The sequence below is a fragment of the Bos grunniens genome, chromosome 2 (genome assembly GCF_055505025.1).
Source record: "Bos grunniens cultivar Pamir isolate PY7600 chromosome 2, Bosgru_T2T1.0, whole genome shotgun sequence".
NCBI lineage: Eukaryota > Metazoa > Chordata > Mammalia > Artiodactyla > Bovidae > Bos > Bos grunniens.
Window position 1 is genome coordinate 21,525,389 of NC_141166.1, and position 24,030 is coordinate 21,549,418.

At 42.0% G+C, this 24,030-nt stretch overlaps 1 protein-coding gene across 14 annotated transcripts in view; it reads left to right on the forward strand.

The window, feature by feature from the left end:
* The window catches only part of COL4A4 (collagen type IV alpha 4 chain), a 171,397-nt gene that overhangs the window by 38,824 nt on the left and 108,543 nt on the right, over positions 1-24,030 (forward strand). For all 14 annotated transcript variants that reach the window (XM_086337753.1, XM_086337794.1, XM_086337764.1 and 11 more), the window contains 11 exons: positions 7,480-7,614; positions 8,740-8,784; positions 9,884-10,000; positions 13,530-13,598; positions 14,924-14,959; positions 17,042-17,104; positions 17,452-17,487; positions 17,923-17,964; positions 21,479-21,559; positions 22,347-22,400; positions 22,668-22,727. In XM_086337753.1, the coding sequence (XP_086193879.1) occupies positions 7,480-7,614; positions 8,740-8,784; positions 9,884-10,000; positions 13,530-13,598; positions 14,924-14,959; positions 17,042-17,104; positions 17,452-17,487; positions 17,923-17,964; positions 21,479-21,559; positions 22,347-22,400; positions 22,668-22,727 (738 nt within the window). The remainder of the gene's footprint in view (positions 1-7,479; positions 7,615-8,739; positions 8,785-9,883; positions 10,001-13,529; positions 13,599-14,923; positions 14,960-17,041; positions 17,105-17,451; positions 17,488-17,922; positions 17,965-21,478; positions 21,560-22,346; positions 22,401-22,667; positions 22,728-24,030) is intronic.

The following is a 24,030-nucleotide window of genomic DNA, read 5'->3' on the forward strand; positions in this document are numbered from 1 at the left end:
TCCTTCAGGCAAAGAGAATACACAAATGTGACTGGAGGACAGGGTGTGGGTGCAGATGCTTAGGGACCACGGTTTGCTGGGGTGGAGGAGGATGGGCTGTGCTCACTGCAGTGTTGATGGAAGCATGGACACAGCAAAGGGAAGACTAAGGGTTAGTTGACATTGGTATGTGCAAGTGAGGGGGAGACTGGACTTAGGGAAGCGGGGGAGGCTGGTGCGTGGGTCGCCCATGTGGATGACCAGACCGTGACCCAGGGCCTCCACAGTGGGGTGACAGAGGGACAGACATCTGAGAATTAATTCAGAGAAAGAAGCGATAGACTTGGTCTTGGGAGAAGGAGGGATAGAAGGTCGGCAAAGCTGACAGCTGGGTGGTGAGCTTAGCTGGTGGAAGAAACCCAAGCTGCCGTCTGCTGAGTCAGGGAGGAAAAAGGCAGGAAAACCAGTCTGGGCGTGGTGACCTCAGCTTCTGACATGATGAGTGTGAATGTACAGGGAAGAAGGTTCAAGGAAGTTTCTAGAGAACGGTCAGAGATACAGGATGGGACTAGGACATTAGATTTGAGAACAAAAATAGAGGTCTTTAACTAATTTGATGAACACTGTTGTATGTGGACTTTCCTTATTTATACAGGGATAATAATCCACAGTCCTCAGGGCTGCTGGTTGGATTAAGTGAAGTAATATATGGACACCGCAGGTGTATAACCCAGCTTAATAAATAAATACCTTTCCCTTCCTGCGACACTTTTGACAGTCAATGTCATGGTCTTATTGGCCAAGAGTGATTTGGAAATTTATGTGTAAACAGTGTGATAAAAGGCTTTCCAGATGGCTCAGTGGTAAAGAATCTACCTGTCAATGCAGGAGATGCAGCAGATGTGGGTTCAATCCCTGAGTCCAGAAGATCCCCTGAAGAAATTGACAATCCGCTCCAGTATTCTTGCCTGGAAAATTCCAAGCAAAAACGGGGGAGCCTGGCAGGCTACAGTTCATGGGGTTGCAAAAGAGTTGGACATGGCTTAGTGACTTCACTTTCATTTTTACTTTCTGGCTCAGACGGTAAAATGTCTGCCTACAATACGGGACACCTGGGTTCAATCCCTGGGTTGGGTAGATATCCTGGAGAAGGAAATGGCAACCCACTCCCATATTCTCGCCTGGAAAATCCCATGGACAGAGGAGCCTGGTGGGCTACAGTCCGTGGGGTTGCAAGAGTCGGACACGACTGAGTGACTTCACTTTCACTTTAGTGACTAAACAACAACAGTATAATAAAGACATCTTTCTTGTTTGTTCATTCATTTCATTCACTCAGACTTCTTGCACCGATTCTCCGATTCTAAAAGAGCAAGAAGTAGTGGCAGAAAGAGTGTGATTGTATGTGCATCTGCCATTGTCTTTCTGTAGCTATTTCTCCCAGTCCTCACACTGCTCAATAGATGAAGGATTTCTTTTTTTTTTTTAATTTATTTTAAGTAAAATGACTTTCCAATATTGTGGTGGTTCTTGCCATACATCAACATGAATCAGCCACGGGTGCACCTATGTCCCTCCGTTCCTCTTAGGGTTTGCTTCCTGGAAGCAAGCAGACCAGTGGCAGCCCAAAAGGCTGATTTGAATATTTAGGTGTTAAAAATGTACATATCGTCTTCTCTGTTGGTCTCGTCTACTAAATGTCGTGAAATAAAGATAGTTTGTTCCTAGCCCAGCTCAAGAGACGCATCTGACACGGACGGTTAATGAGGGGGAATCCTAAAGGAATGCTCTGGCCTCTGAGAGCCAGGCAGGCGTGGGAGCCAGTGTCCACTCCGATCGCCTTCAGCCTTTATTTGTTCAGCTGGCCCGAGAGCCCGGTGCGGCTGCAGCCACAGTGGGGAGGCACGTGAATGGGTCTGATGACTCGGCGTCCGGCTGGCCTTTGGGTAGAAAGCCATGGCCTGGCGGCTTCCCATGGCATGCCAGAGCTTCCTCGGCTGTCAGGCCGATTGTCCTTTCTGGATTCAGTGAATCCTTTTTCTGACTTCACTGTCTCTCACTGAAGGTCATAAACCACAGAGGCAATTCCAGACCCACAGTAGCAAAAAAAGAAAGAAAAAATTCAGAGACCCTACCTCTGACAGCCAGCCATTCATTCCCTTGGGCATTTTTTTCTTTTTGCTAGTGACTGAAATGCAACGCTCCATTGCCTAGCATGGGTGAAAAGTGCAAGGGTAGGAGTGGAATAGTTCTTAAAAAAAAAAACAAAAAAACCTTTTTTTAGAGATGCAAAGTTCTTGTGATTATTTAATGATTCTGTAGTTACGGAAGTGTCTTGTCTTGTTCAGTTGCTAAGTTGCCTCCGACTCTTTGTAACCCCGTGGACGGCAGCACTGTCCTTCACTATCTCCTAGAGTTTGCTCAAATTCACATCCACTGAGTCAGTGATGCTGTCTAACCATCTCATCCTCTGTCATCCCCTTATTTATGTCTATTCATCATGAAGTTACTTTTAGTGTTGCCTGATAAATTAGTAAGCTCAACTCTTAAACATGTTTTCTTTTAGTGATCCCTTCTTTTATATGAAGTGATTTAATGAAAGTGGAATCATTCCATCACTGTGGATAAATGATTTACTCAGATTAGATAAACTCACAATGACTATTTCAAATATTGGTGCTCGGAAAGTTTTTGTGAACAGCTTTCTGGCATATTTAATACTGGTATACAAGGTTTTAGAGTATTTTTTAAGATGTATTCTGTAATAAGATAACGATTAAGAGGAAAAAAACAGCACTGCATGTAGAACAAAACGCAAAGTCTATCCCGTAGAAGGGAGGCCTTTAATGTTCTCTGTTAGATTTTTCACTTACACGGTAGGGGTTGTATGTGCAGTTTAGTGTGGTTGAAGGAAGACCCCTATGTCAGATCTCAGCAACCACAGACACCAACAGGGCAGCGTTCAGGGCCACTGCTCTGCTCAGCCCGGGTGGAGTCATCTCAGGTCCTCATCCCTACTCTCAGCCACTTCCAGGGACAGCAGTTCAGAGCCAGGGGAAAGCAGATCCTGGACAGTCTTCCCTCGGGTTGGGTGGGGGATCTGACCACGTGATTTTGTTAAATGTTGTTCTCTGCCTTTCTTGCATCATGGCCTCGGGCACCTAGACTCTGTCTGCCAGGAGCTCTGGTCTGGTGGGTGTGGGGCTGGGGACACAGAGACAAAGAGGTGATCACAGGAGTGGATGGGAAGTGTCATTACGCAGGCATCTTGGACAAGCATCTCATTCTGAAGGGTGTGGGGTGAGGGTAGCAGACAGCGGGGTTTTTCTAGGGGAGGAGTGAGAGATTACTTGGGGGGCATGGCAGGGGCACTTCAGGGACAGGACACAGAAGCCTGTGAAAGAACGGAGCTTGACATCCCTCGTTCAGGGATGTCAGTGTGACCGATCAGGGCTAGGGAGGTGGCAAAACGAGGGACGGAGAATTTAATGATACAAATTACCATCGCTCGATGTATTTCTGTTTAAGGGTGTTTTAGCTGGCGTGTTCTCAATCAGGACACACTTCTATATTGAAGGCAGTTTTATCATTCTTGCCACTGTGCTCAGTATTTCCACCCCTTTTCTTTTTCTTTCCAAAGTTCCATTAGGCTTGGACTCGGCATCGCGTGTCTAAAGCGAAATACATTAAAGAGAATTATAGCCAGTGAGTTGGCTGTCCTTTCTGTTCCCCTTTTCTGTCCAGACATGCATTTTGTTGTTTTTAGATCATAGGTTTTGTAAAGTACAGTGTCCACAATAGATAATTTAGAACTTTTTATATAAATGATATGTAAGACAGATAATTTCCAAACTTAATGAAAAAGCAGTTATTTCCTGAGCCTTATGGTAATTAACCAAAACCAACTGAGATTAATTAACACGTAGAAAAGGTCAGCTGAAGTCATTATTTATGCTGACATTTAGATTGTAGTTTAGAAACTGTATAATATCTAGAGTAAATAGATACGCCCTCAAAGTGCCCCTAAATGGATGGGGCCCATATGATTAGATTTTATATTTTGTTGTTGTCTTTTCTGTAACACTTATGTATACATTTAAGCTTCCTTGAAAATTCTAAGCTTATAGTATTTTTATGGGTGCTCAAGGAATAGCAGCTATTCTAATGATAATGAAAATGCATGAAGAGAAGGGAAAGTACGAATAAAGTATGATTTTGACTTACAAAATGTAGGCAGATGTTAAAGGTTGTCAATAATGAAAAAAGGAATGAGGAAGAAAGCATAGAGTCCAGGGTCAGCTTGGTGTTAGGGGATTGGCTGAGTGGACAGACCCCATTTTCAGTCCTGTGGATCATTCACAGGGACAGAAAAGTTATGGAAGTTCGCTTAAGTGGTACTCAGGCAGTGGCAGCTCCAGCTTGGGCTTTAAGTAGTTTCAACAGGATGCACTCTGTTTATCCTTTGGGGGTTGAGTACATGAGGAGCTCTGGGGCTCATGCTCAGGGCTGGGGCCCATGACTGGCCCTGGTGTCAAGAGGGTGGCCGCCTAATAGAACAGTCTCACTCGCCCCCTTGTGGGATTTCATTCATAGGATTCCTGAGATTGGGTCACCAGAATGGTGCTTACACACTGATTTCAGATGATTCAAATTTTCATGTAGATAGGACTCTTCAAAAAATCTTTTTCCCCTGGGCCCCACACACTCAAAGGCTGGCTCTACATTCTTGGGCAGGGTCCTGTGCACACTGGTGGTTTTTGTTATTCAGTCACTAAGTCATGTCTGACTCTTTGCGACTCCATAGACTGTAGCCCCCCAGGCTCCTCTGTGTGGGATTCTCCAAGCAAGAATACTGGAACAGGTGTTCTTCCCTTCTCCACGGGATCTTCCCAATCCAGGGATTGAATCTGAATTAGACAACACAGCTGGACATGTGTGTGCACAGCACACGGTGTCATGTGGCCAGATCACCCTGCACTGGCGAATTCACTGTTATAAACTTCTCATTGAAAAGCTTCTCTTCACCTCATCTAGAGGTGTTATCTTAAGACTGCAAAGTGAGTTATTTTAAAAAACATTTGAATCTAAGATACTCTCTGCTCACACCAAATTATAGACAGAGATTGAATGCGGAGGCTGGAAGTATCATTTAGAAACCCTGACTTTAGATTCTAAAGTTCATTCAAAGAGCCTCATAATTCCCATACATGGGTTATTTTATAAAAATAAATTTGAAGTATAAAATCAAGGAATATGTCATAAACATTACATTTGATAGCATTCCTTTTTGCAAAGTTCAAAAATCACTTTCCAGGGTCGAGGTAGGGTGTTTCTGGAGTGGATGGATGGTCAGGCTGGACCACCAAGCCTGAGAGCATAGTGACCGCCACACGAACCCTTCATTCATTCATTCATTCCTGAGCCAAAGGCCATGGCAGGTGGTAGATAGAAGACTTATATGGTGAGCAGATGTCCCCACCCTCATGGTACTAGTATCTCATTGGAGAGCAGACAATGAACTGATGAGCAAATACATAATTGTAAAACTGTGAGGGACTTCCCTGGTAGTCCAGTGGTTAAGACTGTAATGCAGAGGGGGGTGTTCGATCCCTGGTCGGGGAACTAAGATCCCACAGGCTGTGAGGAAGGGCCAAAAGTTAAAAAAAATGTGAAATGCTAAGATCTTAAGAAGGAAGTAGACCGAGTGCCCTGCTGGAGACTAATGGGGATGTGGATGAACTGAGAATCCTCCTTCACTGGTGGCGGTTCAGGAGAGACTCATGTCATGTGCAGATCTAGGGAAAGAGCCTTCGAGGAAGTGCTTGCACCGAGGCCCTGGGACAGATAAGAGCAGCGTGCTGGATGCAGTGAGTGTGGGGCGGGCACAGCACAGGGCGCAAGGGAATCTGAGGCCACACTCTGTGAGGCCTGGAAGGTGAGGAGCACGGGGTTTATTTTGCTTGCAGTGGGAAGGCAAGGAGAACTTGAAAAGCAGGGCCATGCTATGATCTGATTTCTGCTTTAATGCCACTTGGAGAAAGGCCAGGAGTGGGTAAAAGGAAGCTGGAGAACTACTTGGGAGCCTAGAGTGCAGGTCTCACTGATGCTGGCTGGACCAGTGTGGCAGCAAGGCAGCAGACAGTGAGGTGGGGAGGCTTCAGATCTCTTTTAGAAGTGAAATGGCTAGGAACTGAGCATGGGTTAAATGTAGAGTGGGAGAAAGAGGAATAACAAGGGTGATCCCTAATTTTCTGGAGCTGGAGAAGGTGAATGGAAGATCAGATCTGGGGAGAAAAATTAGAAGTTCTATTTTGCATTTTTTTTTTAAGCTAGAGGTATCATTGTATTTGAGGCTTCCCTGGTGGCTCAGACGGTAAAGAATCTGCCTGCAATGCAGGAGACCTGGGTTTGATCCCTGGGTCAGGAAGATCCCCCTTAAGAAGGGAATGGCTACCCACTCCAGTATTCTTGCCTGGAGAATTCCATGGACAGAGGAGCCTGGAGGGGCCACAAAGACACGACTGAACGACCAGCAACAACAACCATTGTATTCAAGATGTCAAGGAGGAAGCTAGATATGATCATCTGGAAACTGATCAGAGAAACTAACGCTGAGATACATCAGCCTGCCTACTTCAGAATAGAAAGAGTTGTGAGATTCGCTGTGGTAGCTGAACATGCATTCATGGCATCAGTGCATCTAAATGCAAAGGGGAACAGGCTTAAAGAGAGAGCTTTCCTCATCTTTGCCCCAGAGATATTCCCACTGTGTGTTCAGGGGGAGAGCTGAGTTCCTGAAACTTCTTTGCCTAAAATAAAAGGTGATATTTTCATTCATGGAAAGGAAGTTAGACTGCATAAAAATAATGTGACGAGGAGAGCCAGCTTCCAAATTAGGGATAAGAGAGCAGATAAAATCAGCTAAAAAAGAAATGTTTCTCTCTAAAAAGGCAGACAAATCATTAGCCATTTGAAGGAAATGAAAGATCTGGCAGTTTTTCCTCACTCTTGTGTCACTAACATAATGTTAATGAGACTTCATTTAAAAATTACTTACTTCAGGGGACTTCCCTGGTGGTCTCCTTGTGATGCCGGGGATGTGGGTTCAATCCCTGGTCAGGGAACTAGGATCCCACATGCCACAACTACTGAGCTCCTGTGCCACGGCTGGAGAGTCCATGCATGGCAAATGCAGCCAAATAAATTTTTAATTTTCAATGACAGAATGAAAAGAATAAGAGGACTATAATCAGTATATAGATGTGTGTGTATGCACATGCAGTGATTCAAATTTACTGTAAAGCTTTGATTCAGATTGAAAAAGACAACATTCCTTTCTTTTTTGGCAATTAATTCATCATTTGTCCTTCTGTTATTAAAATTTGCTCCATCTTTAATTTTACAGTCTTCTGTAAACCCAAGTCACCGTATATTTGTGTTAGAAAACTCTACTTAAGGCTCACACACCACTCCCCTTACCTTTTTAATCTTTCTTCTTAGGGTCAACCGGGACCAGCAGGGCCACAGGGTCCTATTGGACCCCTGGGACCACCGGGACCCACTGGGATCCCAGGGGAGAAAGGGATGAAAGGTGACAGTGGCCGTCCTGGAGCAGCAGGTGACGTAGGTGACAAGGTAAGCCTCTTCCTAAGTGAAAGACTCATTAACCACTCACCAGCGTTGCTATACGACATTTTTTTTTTGGTATAATCACAAGTAGTACCTATTTGCACCTTATAAAAATTAAGCCTGAAGCCCTCTTGTATAATCAGCCCTTATTTCTAGCCCCCTTTCCAGAGGAGCATGCCTCTCTGGATGTTTTCTAGATACTTAGAGAGAAGAGCATGTCAGGCTTCCCTGGTGGCTCAGTGGTGAAGAATCCGCCTGCCAATGCAGGAGACACGGGTTTGGTCCCTGATCTGGGAAGATCCCACATGCCACAGAGCTACTAAGCCCGTGCACCACTGAGCCTGTGCCCTAGAGTCCAGGAGCCGCATCTGCTCAAGACCACAATCCGGGGAGTCCATGCTCCACAACAAGAGAAACCACCGCAATGAGAAGCCCAAGCATGACAACTAGAAAGTAATCCCCACTCGCCACAGCTGGAGAAGAGGCTGTGCAGCACAAAGACCCAGCACAATCCCAGATAAAATAAATAAATAAAATGATATGAAAAAGCATGAATGTATCCAGTGAGGAGTGGTTTTCTTTATGACTTTTTCAAAAACCTAAATGATATTATGTGTATCATGCTGAGTCTTTTCTTTTTCCACTCAATCACATGGCTTGGAAATCACTCCATATCAATTGATGTAGATTGAACTTATTCCTTTAGAAACTTTGTATAATATGCTATAATATGGAGATAAAACTATTCTTTATTCTCTGCTGAGAATTTGAGATCTTATTGTAGTGCAAGTGTGCAAAAACAGTCCTGTCAATTACCCATGTTTACATTTAAGGTTTTGTTTCTCTGGGATAAAGAGATTCTGGGAAGTTGAATTTCTAAGTATCCAGTATTGTATGCTTTGAACTGATACTGCCATGTTGGCTTCCCAAGTACAAAAAGAAGGAAACACAATGCTGATTTCTAAATGTTGGCATTTGAGCTCCTTAATGTAAAAGTAGATGACAGTGCCCATTAAGGGTTGTTTTTTTTTTAAAGCAAGCCATTAATTACTAATGCTTTTAAGTAAATCAACTGGTTAATCTAATAATTTAGTAACTTTTATATCTTTGTTTTATTTTCTGGGATTTTAGGGTCCAACCGGAGTTCCTGGATTTCCAGGTCTGGATGGGATACCTGTAAGTATCCTTAAGTTTTCTCCATTTTGGGGGGGAAGAAACTCATCAAAGCCTTAAAGTCACATGATCTAATGTATTTATATGATATATAGTAAATGAACAAAAGCAACAGCAAATGGCGAACTTTATTTTCTTATTTTCATAAATGGCAGGGTATATGCATTTCAATTTTGTGTAATAACTCTGAGACCAAAACACTTTACTTGAAGAACAAGGTTTTCAAGCAGATTGGAGAAAAACATTTTAGAACATGAGCTAGATATACTTGTCAGCTCAAGTATAATTTTCTGGAAATAAATTTATTCTCATTATGAAATTTTTTATTAGCTGTGAGTCCTAATGGTGGGAGTGGGCTTAAAGCTCTCATTTCTAATGTGAAAATCAAAGGAAAGAAGAGAAAGGTATTTGGCGACAGTTATAATTCATTAGAGTCTTTCTGAGGATTTCAAGGAAGATTTCCTCCCAAATCTCTGAAAATACTCCAAACTAAATGAATTTAAATTAGAGTGTATGAAAATAAATTTATGTCTTCCCAGGTGGTGCTAGGGGTAAAGAACCCATCTGCCAGTGCAGGAGACATAAGAGACATGGGTTCGATCCCTGGGTCAGGAAGATCTCCTGGAGGAAGGCATGGCAACCCACTCCAGTGTTCTTGCCTGGAGAATCCAATGGACAGAGGAGCCTGGCAGGGTTCAGTCCATGAGGTCGCAAGGAGTCCCAAGAGTTGGACATGACTGATGTGACTCAGCATGCACATATGCACTGTACTACATAGTATTTGTGGGTGGGAAAGGAAGATTCACAAAACTGAACAACATGTGAGTCATAAAGGCCATAATCTGGGTATCCATATTGCATAACCGTTTTGTTATGATCAGTTCAGTTCAGTTGCTCAGTCATGTCCGACTCTTTGTGACCCCATGGACTGCAGCACGCCAGGCCTCCCTGTCCATCACCAACTCCCGGAGTTTACTCAAACTCATGTCCATTGAGTCGGTGATGCCATCCAACCATCTCATCCTCTGTCGTCCCCTTCTCCTCCTGCCTTCAATCTTTATATTCTTGCAAAAATACTCACCTATAACTTTGTTTTCTGTAGGGGCACCCAGGGCCTCCTGGATCCAGAGGCAGACCTGGCATAGATGGCTACAATGGCTCAAGAGGTGATCCAGGGATTCCAGGAGAAAGAGGAGCTCTTGGCCCACGAGGGCCCCCAGTAAGAGAGCCACAGCTCATTTTAGTGGGAATCAAGTGAAAAGAGCCTCAGTGGGAACAGAATTGATGTGTTCAAGAAACAGAGTTATTACAAGTATCCCAGGAGCCTGGTGAACAGATGGGGGTGACTGGAGGATAAGAACAGAGAGTTGACATGACAGCTCTCTCAGTAGCTGACATGGGGCCTTGTAGACTGTGGAAGGAAGCTGGGTTTTCTTTTCCATGACATGGGAAGACACTGGATGGTTTTAAGGAAGGAAGTGATCTGATCTGACTGATGTTCTACCAAGATGCTTCTGGTTGCTGGATAGAGAATGGATAGTAGGGGAAGGGAGGCCAGTTAGCAAAACTGAGGTTGTTTATCCTTCAGGGTTCACTGCAGCCACTTAAACCCCTCTAGGTATTTCAAACAGAAAGGAATTTAATACAGGGAATTTGGCACTTAATATAACAGTTGGAGGATTAAAACTCTGGGGTCACTGCAAGATTTCAGGGGCTCACACATAGCTGAGATCCAGAAGTTAGAAGCCGCTCCTGCACCTCAACCACTACCTCTTATCCCCACTTCAAGACACCAACAAACACTTAGGTTTCTACCTTCCTGCTTGGCAGCATCAACAGTACCAGAAGAGGATGTTTTGTTCATTTCTGCCTCCCAAATCTCAGAAGTACATCTCCCAGGTGGACCCTACTTCACAGCCAGCTGCAAAGCAGTCTGGGAAATGTAGTGTTTAGCTTTCTAGCCCCCATTATGCAAAATAAATAAATAAATGACAGGAGTTTGGAGTGGAGGTTCAGAAATAGTTGACAATATCCAGCACTTAAGAGGCCTTTACTGCTCTTAGTGCTTTTTATTTCCTTCAAATGTTTGCGCTTTTATTTAAATATAACTTTAGTAAGAATGACTCTTTCCTCTACCACGTATATCCCATTTCTCTCTTTTCTCACTTAAAGACTGGAGATGATTAGGCCTTTCAAAACTGATTTTCTGTGGCTGTTTTTCAGCCTTTCTGCTTCCCTAATTAAATATCATCACCCAGAATTCCTTATAAAAGGCTTTCTCATCACCACCAGTCGTCTTACTTTCTTCTGTGCATTTTCCTTTTGTTCCAGGTGCTAGTGGAAATGGTCTGAACACAGAGCTTAAAAAAGAATTTCCATAGTCACCTTTTTCTTGTGGTATCAAGTAACACAACGGACTTCCATGGTTAAGCTTCTCAACCACCATTTATTTTCAAACTCAACCCCTTGAATATGCAAGTGCAGTCTGGTGAATGCACATTTCTTAAGATCTTCAAATTGGATCACACCGCCTTCTACTGAGCGTCCATGAACACTCAAGAGAGCAGGATTCTCAATTTTAGCTTTAACACAGCAGGTTCTTCTGATCACAGTACTGAAGTTTGTCATAATGGTCTCTTTGTAAAGTGATTTTTTTTTTCCCTTGACCCATTTTATACATGGGCGGTCCTCACTTTGCACAGGAGTTGAGACTTTAATAATGGCATGCAATCCGAAGGCACACAAAGCAACCTTAACATCCAATGGGAAAATTACTGTTATTCCATGACCTTTAAGATATCTCATTAAAACATCATAAATATATAGGGGTAATTTTAAAACTTAATATTTATTTATCACATTATAATCTAAAACATTAGAAACATTGAGAATTAAAGGGTTTTCTTTCTTCGTAAAAACTTGTCAAAGACAGTTTGAATTGGGCTTGCCTTCTCCTGGTCCTGTAACTTAGGACATGAAGTGGAGGAGTTTTCTGTGCTTTGGTGAATATCACCCTCTTTTCCAAGTTTGGACCAGCTTCCAGTGTGGTGAAATATCTCCAAGAGTTTCTGTAACATGAGGTTCTTCTGTCTGTGTCACTTCCTCTGGTACGTCTTCATTCTTTTGGTCACAGCCGCTTCCTTCTTTTGCGTGGATATGTTTATCTTCGCTGAATTCCTCTGGCTTGAATGACAGTAGTGACAGCACTCTCACAAGGGCTCTTTTTCCCATAACGCCACTTACATTCTGTTTGAATTTCGCCTCCAGTATTAGCATTTTTCACTCCCTTTTCATCTTTGTTGGCCAGTCCTCTCTGTCAATGACTTATTTTCATGAAATGTCACTTGGGTGTGTCACTGGGAGGGAAGCAGGGGGCAACACAGCTACACACTTCGCTGTCTCTGTGTGAGCTAACAGATGTTAGTGACTGGGCACTGGTAGACTTTGAGAGGAGTGATACGATCAGCTGGTGATCTTGATTCACCGGTTACTTATATAGCGATCTGTGGACCATTGAGCTAGCAGTGATGTTTGTGTTTTATGCGTTGACTCAGTTAATACACAATGGTAACTGAAATTTGAAGCCACTGGTTGGAGGACTGGTGTGATATAACTTATTTGTGGAACTGAAACACACATATTGGAACTGTGAGAAGCAACACTTGTCTGTATAAGCGAATCTGATGTCTCAAGGAAACTGATGGTGTAATTTACCACGAAACTCTAGTTATCTCCTTTTGGAAGCAAAGTCAAACACTCTCCTAACAGGGATTAACTTTGAAACCTGTATGTGCTTCATAGAAATTTGATATAATGGCACCTCACTCCAATATTCTTGCCTGGAAAATTCCATAGACAGAGGAGCCTGGCAGGCTATAGCCCAAGGGGTCACAAAGAGTCAGACACGACTGAGTGACTGAGCAACCAACTTACGATGTATTAAGATATTAAGTAGGACATTAAGATGGAGAAGGAAATGGCAACCCACTCCAGTGTTCTTGCCTGGAGAATCCCAGGGACGGGGGAGCCTGGTGGGCTGCTATCTATGGGGTCGCACAGAGTCGGACACGACTGAAGTGACTTAGCAGTAGCAGTAGCAGGACATTAAGATATTAAATAGGGAAACTTTGGGGTGAAAGTACATTAAGGTGTTTTGATCACTTTTAAAAATTACTCTAAGTAAACAAACTTGCAGCTACATGCAAAAACCTTCTAAAAGAAACAGGTTATTTTTTTAAAAAAGCTAATCTAAAGGGTACCTAAGCTCTGTTTTGAATACAAATAGTTAAATGGATAAAATAATTTTTTTGCTATTTCTGAGGCATAAATTATTAACTGACAACTTCAATGTTATTTACTTATAAGAATAATCCAAGTACTATATACATTATGTTGTAAGGAAAAATGCAATTTTTCTGCTGAATAATAAGCAAATAGCTATAAATATATTAGCATTATGTATAACCTATATAAATATATAATATATTTATAATGTATAATAAATATTTATAATATGTTTATGAATATATTAGTAGATATTCCATCTTAGGAGATTCCTTAATCTTAAGCAAATATTAAATAAGTATATATGAGTAACTGAGGATGATAATAATAATGAGAATAAAATAATCTCCACTAGTGAAATATGATTATAACAGTAATTTTATTGGTAATATTTCAGTTGCTAAAGAAAATACAGAAATAGTAATATGCTCTTTTCCTCTCTCAAGTGAATATTTTGTTTTCAGGGCCTTCCTGGAGAAAAAGGAGAAAAAGGAAATTCAGTGTTCATTTTAGGTGCCACTAAAGGTATGCAGGTAAGTGCTATGATCAGGGTGGATTTCAAATGAATTTTTTTCCATACAGGTAAACCCATGTAGAAAACACATGGCCTGAGATTTCCTTTGGAATGCTACAACATGGATGAACCCTGTGGTCATTATGCTGAGTGGAATAAACCGGTCAAAAAAGGACACAAAAGGGGTGATTTCCACTTAGAGGAGGTTCTTACAGTAGTTGGATTCATAAAGTTGGGGAGCAGAATGGTGCTTGTCAGGGACTGGAGGGAGGAGGACTAGGCAGCTCATATTTAGTTGGTACAAAGTTTCCACTGAAGAAATGAAAAGTTTTGACAATGGAAGCTGGTAATGGTTATATAACATGATGAATGTATTTAATGCCACAGAACTGTGCACTTAAAAATGATTGAAATATTAAATTTTACCGTATGAATGTTTTACAATGTATTTTACATTTTGCGGGGAGGTGGGGGCGGGGGGGAAGCCCATATTCAAGAGAATATACACTCCTTGATTTTTTAAAAGTAGGTAAAGTCTCAGGACAGAGTCACGAAACGGTAGATGAGCACAAAACAGGTGTGAGAGAATTGCAACACAAATTCCCTTTACACCTGCTCTGGGGTGATAACAAAGCGTCCGTTAAGGCAGCCAAGCTCTGCCAATCAGAAGAGAGATGGTTAAACGCTGATGAAATGGAACCGTTCAAGTGAGGATTTAGAAATGAAAGATGAAATCCTCTTTTAAAAAATTCATAATTTATTTTTATTGGAGTATAGTTGCTTACAATGTTGTGTTAGCCTCCACTGTACAACAAAGGGAATCAGCCATATGTACACATATTCCCTCCCTCGGGGGCCTGCCCTCCCACCCCGCCTCCCATCCCTCCCCTCCAGGTCATCACAGAGCACCAAGCGGAGCCTCTGTGGTTACGGCAGCTTCCCCCTAGCTATCTCTTTTACGCCTGGTAGTGAATATATCTCAGTCCTGATCTCCCAGTTCGTGCCACCCTCCCCTCCCGTGTCCACGTGTCCGTTCTGTACGCTGCCGTCTCTATTCCCGCCCTGCAAATGGTTCCACGTCCTCACACCTTCACGTCCTCACACCTTTCCCTGGTGTTGGTTGGTTTCAAATGAGTAGAAGTGCAGTTCGGGGCTTAAGACTAAAACCAGGAAAGCGCCTCCACAGAGCTCTATCCACAGCTGTCTGTTCTGTGCTGACAAACTAAGCAAACTGCACAGACTGTCCAGATAATTCCTGCGTGTGTGTGTTTCTTCTTTTCACGTCCTGTGTGTTTGAGGGGAACAGTGTTGCTCTTCTAATGCGTTGTACCGCTACTGTTGCAGGGCGACAGAGGGGACCCAGGACCTCCCGGCTCACCAGTAAGTCCTTGGGGCAGGCCCAGAGCTTCCGTTTGCTCCTCAAATAACCTATGGTCCCCACTAGTAGGTTAGTAGGTCCCCACTAACCTAACCCCACTAGCAAGACAGGTTACCTAGATTTGCAGGGCCCGCTCGGTGCAAAATGAAAATGTAGGTCTCTTGTTCAAAAATTATTACAAATTTCAAGATGATGACAGCAGAGCTTTAAATCAAACACAAGGCCCTTTGTGACTGCACTGATCACAGGCTCAAGGGGCCATCCTTGAATCTCAGCTGGCTCCTGCTTCTCTGCCTCTTCTGTCTTGCAGTGACCATTTGGTATTGCTCAGGTAGCCACAGTCACTTTTAGGAAAATGTACCTCTTTGAAACTACCTAAATCATATATGTCCAGTGAAAGCAATTTTTGCCTGCTGAATCAGTAATTGTATATTGTGTTTAATATTTTTCACCATCCTCATGTTCCTGGAATTTGTAATTCAGTGATTAGACTTGTTCCAATTCATCAGTGTTCACAAGACTAAAGCTGAAAGCAATTTTGCCTCCTAATGGTTCACCGTAATTTCATTTAGTTACTTCTGGCTGTTGATGGGATTATTTCCCAGGTTGGTTCTCTTCCTACTCCGGAAGCTCATTGCAATGTTTTCAATGAGATACCTCAGTATCAATGTTAAAATAAGTAGCAGTTCATCCTCTAGGAGAGAGGAATGCCACTGCATGCTCACAAATCATCGGATGTGGGCAGGGTGAGCTGGAGAACAGAGTGCCTCTGTTCATACTTCTAGAACTGCCCAGCTATTACCCTTCCTTGTGAATTTGTGTATCAGGCCACAACTTAACATGTTCCAGAAAATTGTTTAAGGCTGAATTGTCTTGATCTTGAATTGGGGGCATTCCTATTCACGTCGATCCTTTAGGCATGTTGAAAGAATAGAGTATAACTACATTAATATTTTAATTTAATGTTCAGTTCAGTCACTCAGTCGTGTCCGACTCTTTGTGACCCCATGGACTGCAGCACACCAGGCCTCCCTGTCCATCACCAACTCCTGGAGTTTACTCAGACTCATGTCCACTGAGTTGGTGATGCCATCCAACCATCTCATCTTCTGTTGTCCCCTTCTCCTCCCACCTTCAATCTTTCTCAGCATGAGGGTCTTTTCCAATGAGTCAGTTCTTCCCATCAGGTGGCCAAAGGATTGGAGTTTCAGCTTCAGCATCGGTCTTTCGAATGAATATTCAGGACCTATTTCCTTTAGGGTGAGCTGGTTGTATCTCCTTGCAGTCCAAGGGACTCTCAAGAGTCTTCTCTAACACCACATTTCAAAAGCATCAATTCTTCAGCACTCAGCTTTCTTCACAGTCCAACTCTCACATCCATACATGACCACTGGAAAAAACATAGCTTTGAGTAGATGGACTTTTGTTGGCAAAGTAATGTCTCTGCTTTTTAATATGCTGTCTAGGTTGGTCATAATTTTTCTTCCAAGGAGTAAGAGTATTTTAATTTCATGGCTGCAGTCACCATCTGCAGTGATTTTGGAGCCCCCCAAAATAAAGTCTCTCTGTTTCCACTGTTTCCAAATAAACTATTTCCACTGTTTCCCCATCTATTTGCCATGAAGTGATGGGACTGGATGCCATGATCTTCATTTTCTGAATGTTGAGTTTTAAGTCAACTTTTTCACTCTCCTCTTTAACTTTCATCAAAAGTCTCTTTAGTTCTTCACTTTCTGTCATAAGCGTGGTGTAATCTGCATATCCGAGTTTATTATTTCTCCTGGCAATTAAAAGCATCTTGATGTCTATTAAAGTTATATGTAGAACAAGTTTTCTTTGATCTCTGGGTCTTAATTTAGTCTCAAATGTAGGGGTCAGGCACCCCCACCTGAGCACTGCTCTCTTCCTGCTCTGTTCCTTTTTCCCAGCTGTGTCAGGGCTGCTGTCCAGGACCACTCAGGAGGGCAGGTGTGTCTAGAACTGACTTCTCCTAGGTCTTTATCTACCTGGGATTACATGCAGCTCTTGCAAGAACAGTGCTTATAGTTTTTAGTAACAAAGGCACTGATTTTTCTCCTGTTTAGGGATCAAGGGGAGTGAGAGGCCCAGCAGGCCCAGTGGGGTACCCAGGAGAGCCCGGGTTAGCAGTAAGTACCGCATTACTGATGCTGTTCCTCTAGAAGCCCCGACTTGACGTTTAAATAAAGCAGAAGAAAGCAGAATTGCAGTCTTGGGTCAGGCAGAGGTGGGTCCTTTGTGAGACCTGATGAATCAGCGCACACCCACCATTATGAGTGCGAGTCCATTCTGAAGCACAGATCCCCCCTGGTGGTGGCATTGGGGCGGGGGACAAGCAGCCCAGCTGTGGTAGGAAGTCCATTGTGCATGTTTCAAAATTAAGGGTTTCCTAAAGAAGAGCTTGGGACACCCAACAAGGACACGTTCAGATTTCTGTGACTGATGAGTGATTTGTGTGTTTTTGCTGTTGATTTAGGGACCTCCAGGCCCCCCTGGGAGTCCAGGCTTAAAGGTAGGCAGCCATGAGTCACATACACAAGTAATGTCCATGTCCAACAAGACAAGTGACCACTGATGTTTGTCAGAATCATGTCTTCCCTCTTTTTAAAATTCCCAGAGTATTTAATAAATCGTTGTTTAGTCACTTAGTCGCGTCTGACTCTTTTGCGATGCCATGGACTGCAGCCCCCCAGGCTCCTCTGTCCATGGGATTTCCCAGGCAAGAATACTGGAGTTGGAGTGGGTTGTGATTTCCTTCTCTAGGGGATCTTCCCAAGTCAAGGATCGAACCCAGGTCTCCTGCATTGCAGGCAGATTCTTTACCACTGAGCCACTGGGGAAGCCCTATTTAACACTTCAACAAATTACCTAACCAGAAGTCTTACTTGCTTGTAGTTATTCTTTAATATTCAAAGGCAATGAGTTTCTGTTTTGTTTTCTTTTCCAGGGTAATCCTGGCGTGGGAGTAAAGGGGCAAATGGGAGACCCGGTAAGAGTCCCATTTTGCATGGAGGAGCAGGTGTTAAAATGCATGAACTGCCCGTGTCTAGGAGGCTGTTCTGATTATCACTTAACCTGTGTTCATCCTCTCATCACTGCCCACTTTTGTGGCCAAGGATTTGTCTTCACTGACTTATTAAGTTACCCTTACCCTTGGCCATAGAGTGACAGTTCTGACAAAATCTAATAGTAAATTCAAATTAATTTATATGACACACTTCCTCCTAGGCTAAAGAGATGGAATGATTCTGGGAATGCATCCAGAGTAACAATTATGTTTAATTACAGATTTGTTTGACTTAATTTCACAAATTTCATCAGAATCTGAAACTTCACACATAAGTAAAAACATAAACAGCTGCAATCCAAGGCATTTAGCCACACATTCTTCCACTCCCTCCACCCCTCATACTTATAGTCCTTTCTGCTGAAGTAGGACACTAAATAAGGACAAGCTTCAGCAAAGTGCTTTATGGTGGCTGTTCATCTAGAAGCAATCTGCAGTGTTTAAGAGTTGGTGAGGGGCTCTTTTAAAAAAATATTTATTTATTTGGCTGTGTTGGGTCTTAGTTGCAGCATGTGGGATTGTGGTTTTGTCATGTGGGATCTTTCACTGCAGCTCGTGGGCTCAGTAGTTGCAGACTGAGGCTTGTGAGCTCGGTAGTCGCAGATTGCAGGCTTAGTTGCTTCCAGCATGTGGGATGCTAGTTCCCCAACCAGGGATCGAACCTGTATCCCCTGGGTTGTAAAGTAGATTCTTAACCACTGGACCGTCAGGGTAGTCTCTGGTGAGCGGCTTTTTCAACAACCCTGCGTAAAAAGACACTGAGCATCCACCCTGTGCCAGGCTAGGTTTGGTGCTGGGGGTGGGGCTTTAGTGAGACAGACCTGATCCCCCCTCTCATGGGGTCCCAGCATGGTTGGGTAAGTTACTGTACATCCATTTAACAGAAGGACACACTTGCCAAAAATATATTGGAAGACATCATGATGTGGGGAAGAGCAATGCTAAGCAGAAAGTGCAGGTGACAAAGGGCTAAGCTCAACTTTGTAAAACCAGAACAACAACAAAAATTATTGAAATCTACATGTAGAGTAGGATTTCTCAACCTTCACAATACTAATGTATTATCATGGGGCTGTCCTGTGCAAAGTAGGATGTTTAGCCGCATCCCTGGCCTCTACCTACTAGATGTTGGTAAGATTCCTTCCGCTTCATTGTGACAACCGAATATGTCAAATGCTCTTGCCAAATGTTCCTGAAGGGAAGCACATCCAAACTCTCCCCTCCCTCTCCATGCCCCCCCACTCCCAATCTTGAGAACCACTAACTTAGAGAAATGACTGGGTGAAAAATAGATGAAAACAATGTTTTCCAAACTTGGAATATGTTTGTCAGAACCCCTAAACCTGTGCACCCCATTTTGAGAAACGTCACACAGTGAGGAAGCATTGCCAAGTTAGGGAAGTCAGCACCAACATAGTTGCATGGTTTGCAAACTCAGGCCATTACTCCTATGCTGCTGCTGCTGCCTGCTAAGTTGCTTCAGTTGTGTCTGACTCTGTGCGACCCCATAGACGGCAGCCCACCAGGCTCCCCCGTCCCTGGGATTCTCCAGGCAAGAACACTGGAGTGGGTTGCCATTTCCTACTCCAATGCATGAAAGTGAAAAGTGAAAGTGAAGTCGCTCAGTCGTGTCCGACCCTCAGTGACCCCATGGACTGCAGCCTGCCAGGCTCCTCTGTCCAGGGGATTTTCCAGGCAAGAGTACTGGAGTGGGGTAACGTGGAAATATTTGACTATGAGGTGGCTGTTCAAATTATCCACTATACGCTTTTAAAAATTTCTTTTGGATTGTTAAGTAAATAAAGGCATAATTTTGAAATGTTGGTGCAGAGCTCTCACAATGCCCAAGACCATGTTGCCCACTCCGTTTTTAGAGCAGACTGTCCTAAATGGTTGTTACTCATGTTTTCATAGGGGATATGATTATGGATCATTTACATTTTGTTCTTTATAATTTATCTTTCTGTACTTTTGACTTAAATGAATATACAGTACTGTCACAACATTATAAAAAAGAACCAGTAGCATGACCAACATTTGGAAGAGGCTCCTTGCTTGCCAGCCCATATGGGTTTTGTAGTTTTATTCCAGTTACAGGAATAAGTATCGTTATCTTACCAATCCATATTATGTATTTATTAAGTAAGCAAATACACAGTGTTTATGCATTTGTTCAATTACTTATTCATGCAACAGACGCCACTAGGATGGCTGCTACACCCTCACTGTGTCAGGCATTAGGGCACATCACGAGAAACAAACTGAACCCACATCCCTAACCTCCTGGTTCTCTATAGTTTCCCAGGTGTGGGTGGGAATTGAATTATTGGTTATATTTTTTCATTTACTTTGCAGAAAGTAATAAGCATTTTATGTGCATTATCTATTCAATAAAAGAATACTTTGAGGCAGGCAGTATTATATTCCCCATTTCACAGAGAAGGAGAGAAAGATTTTGAGGAGTTAAGGATAAGGAGATTTTAAGAAACTTGCCTAAAGGATCCCAGTCTAGTAAGGGCCTAGTTTCTACACACAGGTGACAACCTGACCTATCACCTGTTTTTAACACAAGAGGGAAGATAATTCCAGGTGCAAAATATTAGAAATATTTAGAAAAGTATGAAATAACTATCTTCTAATTAAGGGTGTGTTTTGGTTGTATTGTGGCAAAACCAATCCAAGGAACATTTTTTTCTTGTAGAGAACATCTCTAATGACCCAAATGAAAACTTTTGATTCATGATTTCCTACAAAGAGATGTAAAATATTAATGAACTAGATATAACCTAAGTCAAACCAAAGTGGAATAACTCAGTAAGTGATAATATATTATTATGACAGATTATTGCATAGGTGTTGAAAATCAGGTTTTTTTAAAAAGAATTTCTAGTATAATAGGAAAATGTGCAAAAAATATTGTTGTAAAATATATTAAATGACTTAACATTTTAATAAAATATAAAAATATAAACTGTATTCTATATTTAAATGACATTATATAGTTTTACTAGTTTTATAATATATTTTAATATGTTTAACACACCATTTAGTCACATATACACGTGTGTGCACATGCATATTATGCACATATATGTATATGTATACATGTGTATATACACGAACATATACAAGCACATGCACACCAAAAGAACTGTACCAAAGTTTTCATAAATATTGTCTCTGGATTGTAGGATTATGGATCACTTTTATTTTTTTAATTCATTTTTAACAATAAGTATGTATTATTTATGAAAAACAATAAACATTTAAAATTCAGTGACATATTTGCCAAGTTTTTTATTTTAAATCCATGATACATGTTACACAGGATTATAAGCATTATATCACAGTTATGAAAAGCTTCTTTGTTTCAAATTTCAGTTCAAAATAAAGTTAAAAATGGCATTCTTATTATCTTGATTTTTTTTTTTTAAAGGGTGAGGTTGGCCAACAAGGTTCTCCGGGGCCCACTCTGTTGGTGCAGCCACCTGATTCTGGTCTCTATAAAGGAGAAAAGGTAATTCTTAACTCATATGATACTTTGATAGCTGACATTTTCTGAACACGTTCCCATGCCAGCAAAGAGCTGAGTACCTACGTGCCACACTGCCTCCATCCCAAGCCTTCACCGATTGGTACTGTTATTAGCTCCACTATACAGAGCTGAAAAAAGGAGGCTTGAGAAGGTTTACCAGTGTTCTCAAGTATACCCAGCTGTTGAGTTGCAGACCTAGCTTGGGCTGCAAATGGTGACATGTCCTCCAGGATCTAGTTCCCCATTCGTGTCTTTGATATGGTGGCTGAAAAGACCACTGGAAATCCAGTTGTCCTTTAGATGTTACATATGGATCTGATGCTTGGGTAATTGAAAAGGTGACAGCTGCATACATAATAGACTCTTGGCAAATGTTAATTCCTTTGTCAGCCTCCAGCACTGATGTTACTGATGCCACGTGCAAATTCTTCTATCAGTTTTCAGTCACTGGATTCAATTTCACTATGTTGTTCAAAATGAGCCTCTCCTCTCAACAGTTATATTGCATCTCCTGCCCTGGTTCCATGGTGGCTCCCTCCCCACCGCCCCTCCTCCACGCCCCATGAGGCTACACTCTCACAGAGAACCAGCCTGAAGAGTGTCAGGTTTAAAGGTGCCCTTGGATCTTAGTTGTTAATTAGCAACAGTTGAAGGGTAATCCTTTATTAAAAGGTTAGGAGAACAATTGTTGAAAGAGGTAATTTCTGAAACAGGTGTAATTCAGTATGTTAAATAAGAGTAAGCAGATTATATTCTTTGTCAATTTTAGGGTATTAAAGGAATGCCTGGAATGACTGGACTTCCTGGACCACCGGGACCCAGGGTAATTTATTCAAATAATGTTAAAAAAATTTGTATGATGCACTATCTTCATTTTAAAAAATTTTACTTGGTTATTATCCTTGCTTTAAATGCTGATCTGTTACTAGAATTTTTCACTATTTTATCATAATCATGTAGGAATACTATTCCAAAATATTCATTTTCTTTAAGTTGATGGCAGTAATTTTTATTTCTTATTTTGTTTTTGCATTCCATATTGCTGAAATATAGTTGCTTAAACCCCTCTAAACGTTGTTATGTCTTTAAGGGAGAGCCTGGTATTGGGAGAAAAGGAGAGAAAGGGATTCCTGGGTTTCCAGGACCTCGGGTAAGGCTCCTTCCTGCTCTCTTGAACTTAAGTGAGTTTGGAGGCATTTCTCTTTCACATTTTTATAAGATTCAATCAATAATTCTGAGAGCTCAAAAGTGGAGATTTTCTCAAAGAGGAGTACTGTCTTGCTCAGCAAGAATTGTGTGATAGCTAAAGGTCCCAGAGCATCCCTTCTGTGCACATCATTTGGATAAAACAGGCAAGCAAAAGATGGGACAATTGGCAGGAAGTAATGGGATCATGGTCAAAGCTCTGATTTTTCCAGTAGTCATATGCAGATGTGAGTGACGGACCATAAAGAAGACTGAGCACTGAAGAATTGATGCGTTTGAACCGTGGTGTTGGAGAAGACTCTTGAGAGTCCCTTAGACTACAGGGAGATCAATAGTAGTCAATCCTAAAGAAAATCAGTCAATCCTAAAGCAAATCAACTCTGAATATTCATCGGAAGGCCTGATACGAAGCTAAAGCTCCAATACTTTGACCACCTGATGTGAAGAGTCAACTCATTGGAAAAGACCCTGATGCTGGGAAAAATTGAGGGCAAACGTGAAGGGAGTGACAGAGGATGAGATGGTTGGATGGCATCCTTGACTCAATGGACATGAGTTTGAGCAAACTCTGGGAGGTAGTGAAGGACAGGGAAGCCTGGCGTGCTGCAGTCCATGGAGTTGCAAAGAGTTGTACACAACTTAGAGCTAAACAATAACAAAAATGGGATCATGACATTTTCTCACTGGCTCAGTGTCAGTGTGATTGTAGCTTGGAATTGTTCAGTTAAGCCTATTTGACAAAAGAAAGTACTGATCTATGGATAGTAGCTAGAAAAAAAAAGTACAGCATCAGGCCTCAACATCTCCATACCTGTCACTAATGGGATCCCCATTCACAGAGTCACGATGAAGGCCAGACCCCAACAGCCATGGACACTGAGTTTATTTGACTCCAGATTTAGTACTTAATGAGGCAATATTAACTTCCATAGTAATTTTTATTGCTGATAATGCATAGAGCAACTATTAATCTCCAGACAAATTATATTGCAATGATTCAAAGATATTTAGCTCAGTGAAAGCATTACATTAAATAAATGAAAGTGGAAGAGCAATACAAACAACAAAACTGTATTCTTAATTTATATCACTGGAGAGGACATGATTTTTTTTAATAATATTAAAGAGTAATTAAAATAGCAAATGTTGTAAAGAAATGGAATCTCTTTTATGTTTATTTCCTTTATTCAGTTATCTTTGTAGGCATGATTAAAAATCCCAAAAGCAATCTCATAAGGGGAAAAATG